This window comes from Neolamprologus brichardi, chromosome 11 (assembly GCF_056152115.1).
Source record: "Neolamprologus brichardi isolate AB-2024 chromosome 11, ASM5615211v1, whole genome shotgun sequence".
NCBI classification, from domain to species: Eukaryota; Metazoa; Chordata; class Actinopteri; order Cichliformes; family Cichlidae; genus Neolamprologus; species Neolamprologus brichardi.
Genome location: NC_142114.1, coordinates 31,848,662 through 31,857,691, shown reverse-complemented (window position 1 = coordinate 31,857,691; position 9,030 = coordinate 31,848,662). Strand labels below are relative to the sequence as shown.

The following is a 9,030-nucleotide window of genomic DNA, read 5'->3' as shown; positions in this document are numbered from 1 at the left end:
TTCCTGTGTCGTTCAGTGGTGCATCATGGCCCTTCCTGTAAAGCGCAGTAGTGTTTCTAACCCGGTCCAGTTTATAGTCTGTATGTACTCTGAGGTGTTTATATCCTTCACAACGTCCATGTTGAGCTGCAGATCATTCTGCTCGCACCGCGTGACGAAGGAGTCGACCACAGCCGGTACTCTGCCTCATCACCCTCACTAATGCAGCCACAGAGTCATCAGAGAAAAACACCATGCAGGCAACATCCTGGAGTCTTCAGGACGTCCTGACCCTCTGCAGGTGAGGAAACACCTGAGCTGACCCGGAGCTGGAGCGACGCAGCAGACGTTTCCGCTGATGTTTCTTGGACCTGTGTTTGTCCCGTCTCACCATCGTTCACACGCTGTGACTGCTGGAAGCTTCTTCTGTGTCTGACCTGCTGTAGGTTCCTTCGCTCAGTAATGGGTTTGTGTTGGTCCCACCGAGGCTGCGGGACCACTCTGCGGTGTTTCAGGTGGTGTGAGCTGGATTCAGGTGTGTCCTGAAGGGTGATCCGGGCTGTTGGTCGGACCCTCCTCATCCGTCTGCTCTCTCTGCCCCCTGAATTAGTCCCGGAGCAACGAGTGAACAGGCCTCACACAGACATCCGTGAGTGCTGCTCATAGGGGTCATATGATTGTTGGGTTTTCTCTGTATTGTTGGGTCGACCTTACAATAAAGTTTTAAAGTGTGGGTGTCTATCATTTATCATCATCATAATATTTTGTTGTATCGAAAAAATATCGAACCGTGAATTTTGTGTATCGTTGCACCCCTAATATATATATATATATATATATATATATATATATATATATATATATATATATATATATATATATTAATGTAAATGCATGAAAATGTTCATGCATTTTTAATTTGTCATTGATTAAAATTATAAATATATATTTTAACTCAAAAGTACAGTTTTTAAATTTAATGTTGCTGAAACAACAAAGTAATAAAATAATAAATCTGATGGAGAAATCGCTCATCTTTGGAAAAGAGAGTTTATTACAGAGAAATGTCTCTTTCCAAAATAAAAGCTCTACTATACGCTTCTTCTGGGCTATATTCTCAGCAGCATATTAAACATATCAGGTCCCCATAAGGAGAATCATGTGCTAACGGCTGTCTAAATGACTCGGGTAAAGTTTGTAGCATGCTGCTTGTTGTTTTTGTCTGCTTCCACTTGTCTTTGCACGAGGATGATGTCGGAGTAAATGTGCAGTCATATTCGTTGTGTTCCCACTAGTGCTGTCAGCGTTAATCTGAAATGAGATTAACGCCACAACACGGCAAATCTCCGTTAACGAGCTACCGCGGGTCGCCCCGTGCGTGGGGCTGGACGGCAACACGTTAACGAGCTAACTGCGCTAACGCACTAGTTCCCATTCATGGGATGGGGCGATCGTGGCTCAAGAGTTGGGCGTTCACCTTGTAATCGGAAGGTTGCCGGTTTGAGTCCTGGCTTGGACAGTCTCGGTCATTGTGTCCTCGGGCGAGACGCTTCACCCGTCGCGTACTTAGAATTGAGAAAGGGCCAAAGACTGGATGGACATGCTGGGGGATTCCCATGATGCACTGGGTGTTTCTTCTCTCTGCACTGAGTCATATCTGTTATTAACCTCTGTCTCTCTTCCTTCTCTCAACCAATCACAGCAGATGGCCCCGCCCCAATGGAACAGCAGTAATATTTCAGGGCTGAAAGCAGATCTGCTCTCAGGGAATGTCACTCCCAGAATTCCCAATGTTCCCAGAATTCCCAGAGCGGGACGCCTCATTAGCCCAGTCCTGTGAAAGGCGTAAAGCGCTCCGTGGAGCTGTGAGACAGCTGAAGCAGAAGTGTCACAGCATTCTGTTTCCTGTCTGCGTGGCGTTTTCAGGAGGTGACCGTGACCACGCGCTCCGAGAACATCAGCTCTTTGTTTCTGCGTCCTGACGACACTCTGATGACAGACGCCAGCATCTGAGCCGCTGCAGCAGGAAGTCCTGCGGTGTTTAATGTCAGCCTGTGGCAGGAATAAACATCCTGGAGTGCATCATCACAGAGCGGGGAGCAGCGAGCTCCGCCTCCGCCTGCTGGAGCTGATGGAGAGGCAACAGCAACGGAATCTGTTCACCGTCAGCCCGACAGACGCTGCACACGCTCACGGGTCGACGCGACACAGGATACCTGAACTGGTCCTGGACGCTGCGCGGCAAGCAGGAGGCACCATGCTCCGCCCCCGGCTCCGCCCTCCTAGTGCAGGACGCTGAAGGACTCAAAGATTTATACCTGGACACAAATCCACAGAGCGAAAAACACTGGAGGCAGCGAGGAGCTCCCTCTGATGCTGCTGCTTACATCACTTCCTGTCATCTCTAGTAAACGCCGCCTGTCAGCAGCTGCCGGCTTCACTGTGAGCGTCCAGTCGGCACTGAGCCACACCTGAAGCAGCAGGTAAAGGCAGAGGGTCGTGCTGGATGTCCTCAGCATCATCTGGAGCTCCGCCTCTTGGCCGACACACAGACGCCATCGAAGTGGAACCAATCGCTTCTCTGCTGACAGCGATGCAGTTAAAGTCCAGCACAGAGCTTCTGTGCAGCAGCGCCCACAAAGACGCCGACGTGTCAGAGCCGAGCCGTCGGGCGATGGCAAGGTGGCCCCCCATCTTTGATATACAGGCTGTTGAGACACGTTTTATGTTTAAACGTGAGGGGCGGAGCCGAAGCTGCTCTGTGCTCTGAATCATCCTCACTGCGATCGGGTCAGAGCGGCGGAGCATCGTCAGCGCTTCATCGGACGCTGACGGAGGCTTGGCGAGGCGCAGAAGAAGAAAGCTGTAAATGTTTGATGGCGCTCAGAGAGGAAACGGACTCCTCTCCTTCATCACAGCTTCTCCTCAGCAGAGCTCAAAACCTTCATCCTGGAAAGTTGTTAAATGTCCTTGATTTAAAGTCCAGGTTTCCACTGAGCATTAAAGGGCAGCAGGTTGGCAGTTTGATTCTCTGGTAAGACGCTGGCAGGTTCAAGCTGCTGAAAGTCTCACTTTCTGTGCTTTGATATTTGTCAGAGGGTCAGCAAGTTTCAGAGACGCTGACGCCACATCAGAGGCACAAAGCACCGTTTCAAACTCCCAGCATCCTTTGCATGATATTTCCATCGGGGGAGGCTTTGCGTTATCACACGCTCATCGTCTGCTTCATGCTTACGTTGTTAGAGTTCCCTGCTAGTGTACTTCTGTATATACGTTAATATAGTGAACTGACTCTGTGTTTCCATTATTTCAAACATGCTGCTGATTCTTTTAACTCTTTAAAGCCAGCAGGCTTGAACAGGTGCAGCTTTTACTCTGAAGGTCTGTCTGCTTACATCCTGTCTGTTCAGGCTTCTGTAACGTCATGTCTTCGTCACAGAGTAAACAGTGTTTCGTGTCCCAAACATTAAAGTAAACACGAGCGCAGCCGGCAGCCAAACGCTGAGTGACTCACGCCGCACATCAAAGTGAAATTAGTGCTGCTCGTCCTGCGGCGCTCGCTCTGCTTCAGTCCTAAAATATCTGCTGCGATACGCGCCGTCGCTCACAGGCAGAACTTCGTTTCATCGTTCGCTGCATCCTGACGAGCACCGGCTGCTTCGGCACCACGAAACAGAAGAAGAAAATCAACAACCAATGAAAGTGAGGGTTCAGCCTGAGTCGTACCAACGTGCTGTTAGTGCTGGCACTAATGCTGCTTCCAGCCACGTTCATCAGCTGGTTGGACGACCCACTGCTAAGAATGAGTCAGTCAATAATTCTCCACATAACTGATCTGTTTTTAATGATGGACGCTTGATCAAACCTGAGGCAGAGGATCAGTCACGCCGACCACGAGGTTACAAAGCGAAGAGCAAAGCAGAAGCACGGAGAGCATCAAAGGTTTCTGACTCGTACAAATCCTCAGTGTGCAGAACATGGGCCCTGAAACGGCCCCGAGGTGCCGAAGGTCCGGTAATACAGTCCAAGACATCTGTAGCCCGTCGCTGTGAGGGCAGCACGTTCAGAGTGACAGCCGACCTATCACCACTGAGAACACGCAGCAGCGACGCTGCTACATCGCTCTCCTCGCTGACGTTCAGGTAACGTGCAGCTGAACCTGCACCACGAGTCGCCACGAGACGGCCTGTCTGTTAGGGGTGGGGGGAAAAATGGATACTGTGTAGCATGGTGATATTTTGTTTGCTAATAATGTATGGATACAGGGACAGCAGAAATCGATACTTTGTTACAAAAAGGTTTTTGTGCTCTGACTTCAGAGCATGTTGATCCTTTTTCTGAATCCTGACATTCCTTCACTGTCCAAATGTGTTTAATAAACATGACAGTTTACTTATTTTAATTTAAGACATGTTTTATTTTAATTAAGTTTAAAACTTTTTTATTTAATGTAAAATTATATTTTGTTTTAATTTACTTTCAAATTCTTCAGTTGCTGAAGGGGCTGCATAGTTTTCATAAACTGCATAGTTCAGAATAGCTATAATTGTACCAGATGGTTGATTCAGTTAAGTTGGACTAGACTGTAATACAAACCGTTCAGTTTGTCAACAATCAAACTGAAATGAGAGAAAGACTGAGTGTGAGACTTTGATATTAGAGAAAATGAGTATTGATAAAGTTTACCTTTATGTACAGAATCTGAATATCGCAAAATATTTTAAAAATTGCAAAAATATCGTATCGTGCGTTAAGTATTGTGATAATATCGTATCGTGGGATGTGTGGTGATTCCCACCTCTACTGTCTTATCTGTCAGGGACGAACCCGAAGCCTGAGTGTGGGTGCGCTGTGACATCATCACAGGAAGAGCGCTCTTTTCTCTGTCAGCTCTCCAACAGCGAGGAGCCTTCAGCGTGCTGGCGGCAGCAGGGCACAGCGTTGGTTCAGCTCTCCTTCACAGGCAGTGATACAGCAGTGTGTGCTCAGGCCGGCTCTACTTTCTCATCATTTAACTGTTTCCATTATAAAATACTTGATATTCTATCTCGTGTGTTCATGGCTTGATTCTTGATGTCAGTCAGCTGATGACTCACCACCATCTTCTGACCCTGCAGTGACCTTTAGCACAGTTTAATCATGTGACCTGCGCCAGCTCACCTGTAGTAGATCAGGTGTTCGGAGGCGTTAGGACAGAAGCTTCGTGGTGTCGTGCTGCCCTCTGGTGTGTGCATGCAGTCATTGCACTGCAGAGCCTCTACGTCACATTTCATTGGTTGGATTCAGTCTGAACTCCGTTAGGATAAAAACTCTGACCTCAGGTGATGAAGCCTTCGTCTGATGAACCATCATCATCATTTTTGTGCTTCACATGGAGACAGCTGTGTATCTCTGTAACCACCGGTCCCACAGCCCGTCAGCTCCTCGTGCCCTCGCACTCCACACTCACCACATAAACATGTCTGCACAATCGGCGTCCACGGTGGGAGTCACAGCCAGAGGGTCAGAGCATCGAGCAGGACGCCTCCTCCACAGTCATGTGTTCTGGGAGGAGAGCTGTGCGGCCATCATCACCATCATCACCATCATCACCACAGAGTTAATGTGATCTGTGAATCGTGGAACGTCCTGAGATTTGATTTCCACCCAGGTGTCATCCACATACCTGAACAGATAGCTCGGTGCTCTTTTCCACTTCTTCCAAGTACAAATTGGCCACGATGGGTGAAACTGGGAGTCCACAGCACACCCATGTTTCTGCCTGTAGGACTGAGCCTTGTATGTGAAACAGGTGGAATGAGACACAGTTCAAACACACTTGGTGGATGCTGAGAGCGGTCCTGCTGCTGCGGTTGGGGTCATCATGCAAGTGAAGAGAGATTGTACGAGATCATGGTTTCATCTGCCTGTTCGTCTGTCTCTCACCTCCTCAACACTCCAACGTGTTCTGGTGCTCAGAGCTAACCCTAACCCACCAGCGGGTTGAGCCAGAAACTTGGAGATGTTACAGGTGACCGAGTTGATCATGCAGACAATCGGTCTTAGAGCTGCACCCTGTTTATGTGACTTCGGTAAACACAGCATTGTTAGTCAGTCCGCTGGCTTCAGTCATTGTGCAGACGTCCTGTTTATAAGGTTGGAAACCTGCAGTCGGCTGAGACTGAAGAACTCACCTGAAGGTGACGAACACGCTATGTCACGTGACCAGAATCAACTTCTTCATTCCCAGTTTACTCAGAGGATCATTTAACTTCTCTCTGCTTTTTTACTTAAAGATTCATCAAATTTTTATTTTATTGTAATGTTTTGGGTTTTTTCTAATATTTATTCTTTTCAGCCTTTAACATTTTACTGTGTATTATTGATCTTTATCTTTTATTCTAGTTAATTTTTTCTTTTTGAGTCATTTTCTTCTGTCAGATTGTTTGATATCCTACTTTTATTATTTAAAGTTGGATTGCTCCTCCTGGCTTCTGTCAAACAGAAAATTTGTGATAAATAAATAATAATAATAATAAATAAAGTAACTTTCTTGAATTTCTTCATGAGTCTGTTGGACCTGCTCCTGTGAGGACTCCATGAAGTAACAGAGCAGGTACAGCAGGGGGCGCCACAGCCCGCAGGACCCACAGCCCACCACAGGTAAACATGTTTTTCTGCAGGAGTCACCCTGCTGTGACACAGGGGTGGGGGTGGGGTGGGTATTTAAAGGCTGATAATGAGCGTGTGGCCTCTAAGATCACGTCGACCACAGGAAGAGGAGGGGGGACGTGTGTGTGTGCGCTCATTACTGAGCTTTAAACCATCAGACTTGTGCAGAATCAAACACCTCTATTGACTCATCTGGACAATGTGGCAGGTTAAACCAGCAGGTGTGGTCAGAGCGTCCCTGCTGGAGTCTCCTCCTGCAGGAGGTCCTCAGACGAGGGCGGAAAGCTTTCAGACCTAGAAAATAAGACAACGTGTTTCCAGGTTTATCTCCTGATGTGAGATCAGCTGATTTCACATCAGTAACACCTGTCTGAAGCTACCTATGCTAATCAGCTGATCGGTCTTATGGATCTGTCCAATCAGTGTATTCGTCCAGGTGTGATTCAGTAACGGCAGTGCTCTGACAAAGACACTCTGCACAGGTGTGAAAAAAACAGGTGAGTTTATTAAGACAACAAAAGCCTGAATACTCAGGAACGGCAGGTACTCCGGTACGGAGCAGAGGCATTCTTCACACAACAAAAAGTACAACAACACAAGTCCTGCTGGGAGTTCCCACAGGTGAGAGCACCTGAGCCCACACAGGCCCAAGGGGCAGCCCGGCCCCCTACCTGTGCAGGTAAAACCCCACCATGAGACTGTAAACAAACCCAGCTGCTCATTTCCTCGTGAAGCAGAGAGCAGCCACGTGTGTGCCTGACAGCAACCTCACCTTTACCTGGCCTCAAGGTGAGCACCCCCCTCCCCCAGTCAAACATAAACATCGTTAGCATAGCTGAGCTAGCTGCCGGCCTCGCGACCAAACGGAGAAATTAGAAAAAGTCCGAGCGGAGTTTCCGGTGAGTGGCTCAGGTGTGAGTCCGTGCCCGGTGCCCGGGCTCAGTCTCCGCAGTCCGCGGACAGCTGCAACCGCCTCACGGCCTCCTTGATCAGGTTCCCGGAGAGCAGCAGCTCCTGTAGCAGCCGGTGCGGGTCGTCCTCCGCCCCGCCGAGCCGCTTTCGGTTCCAGGGGCGGATCCGGTCCCAGTCCGAGTCTCCGGAGCCGGGAACGCCGTACGGGCTCGGCCTGCCGCCGGCCCGCGGCCCCCGGCGGCTCCGGAGCCGCATGCAGCAGCCGGTCCGCGCCTGCGCTGGAGCCCCTGCACCGCCGGCCGCCGGTTTGGTCCCGGGGCCGCCGGCGAGGCCGTGCAGACGGCTCACCGACACCGGCGTTTGGGCGGAGCCGTGCAGCTGCAGCGCCTCTCCGATCCGCGTCACCAGTGCGTCCACCTCCGCTGAGTCCACGGTCACCGACTGCTCCAGCAGCAGGTAGTCATGCTTCCGGCACGGCATGGCGGCAGTCCTCCGTCTGGTCCTTCGTTGTGTTGGTGCGGGTCGGTGCTGTGTGGGTGCTCGGCGTCCTCGCTGCTCTCTCAGTTCATTTGTAAACAATGGCTGACGCGCTGCGGACTGTACCAAGTGCCCGCAGAGGCGGGGGAGCGGGGCCAACCCAAACACAGAGCCGGTCCCGACAGCGCGGCGCCGAGGCTCCGGTTCACTCTTAATCCTCTCAGGGGCGCTCCTGCTGCTCCGGTGCCAGAGCTCCGGACGAGAGCACCGGAGCCCCGCGAAACGGGGTCTTCCCGTCCCGCCCCCCCGGCCCCGCGCGCATTGGGCCGCTCCGCCGTCGCGGGCGTTACATAACGGCGCGTGTGCAGGCAAAACAAACAAAGGCCCGAGTCCGTGTGACACTCACAGAGGAGCACGCGCACACGCTACCCCCCTGCTGTCTGCTAGCCCGTGCGCGTTCACGAGTCCACTGAACTGTGGGAGCCTTCAGGTGAAGGTGGCACGCGCTTCTGCACATGTATAAAATCATCCCGGAGTGTTTCCGGTTTGTCTTCCCGTCCCCCATTCAATAGACTTTATTAACATGGCGGGAAACTCAAGTCACTGTTGTTAGGGTGGAGGTCCCGTGTGCGCGCGCGTGTGGGAACACGGTGTACGTTTGTTTCTGAGAAGTAGCAGCCGGTCTGAACCTGATGCTCCGCCGCCAACGAGCCTCACCACCGTAAAAGGAGCTACTATCACTGCAGACACGTGGTGCAGCAGCCAATCAGAGCGCTCGGCTGAGGTTTCCTCCGTGTGTGTGTGTGTGTAAAAACAGTCACCACTTCCTGAAACAGCAGCACATTCTTTGGCTCTGAGCGTCTTTGGATGTTTAAATAAAGCTGTAAAGGAGCCGTTTCAGGCTGTGAGCCAATAAAGTTTATTTGAAACGTGTAATCAGCAGAGCAGTGATGAAGTCACTCTCAGTTCAGGTGAGCAGGTGAAACACAGGTACCCTTCACCTGTCTGCCG

General features: G+C 50.5%; 1 protein-coding gene across 1 annotated transcript; it reads right to left on the bottom strand.

The window, feature by feature from the left end:
- Nucleotides 1-7,027: 7,027 nt before the first annotated feature.
- gbp (glycogen synthase kinase binding protein) lies at nucleotides 7,028-8,123 on the bottom strand. Its single transcript, XM_006805592.3, has one exon. It carries the CDS (start codon nucleotides 8,020-8,022, stop codon nucleotides 7,570-7,572), a length of 453 nt encoding a protein of 150 aa, XP_006805655.2. The 5' UTR covers nucleotides 8,023-8,123; the 3' UTR covers nucleotides 7,028-7,569.
- Nucleotides 8,124-9,030: the final 907 nt, after the last annotated feature.

What these genes read in the sequence shown, in the direction of transcription:
- gbp (XM_006805592.3), bottom strand. Translation starts at nt 8,022, where the DNA reads ATGCCGTGCCGGAAGCATGACTACCTGCTGCTGGAGCAGTCGGTGACC.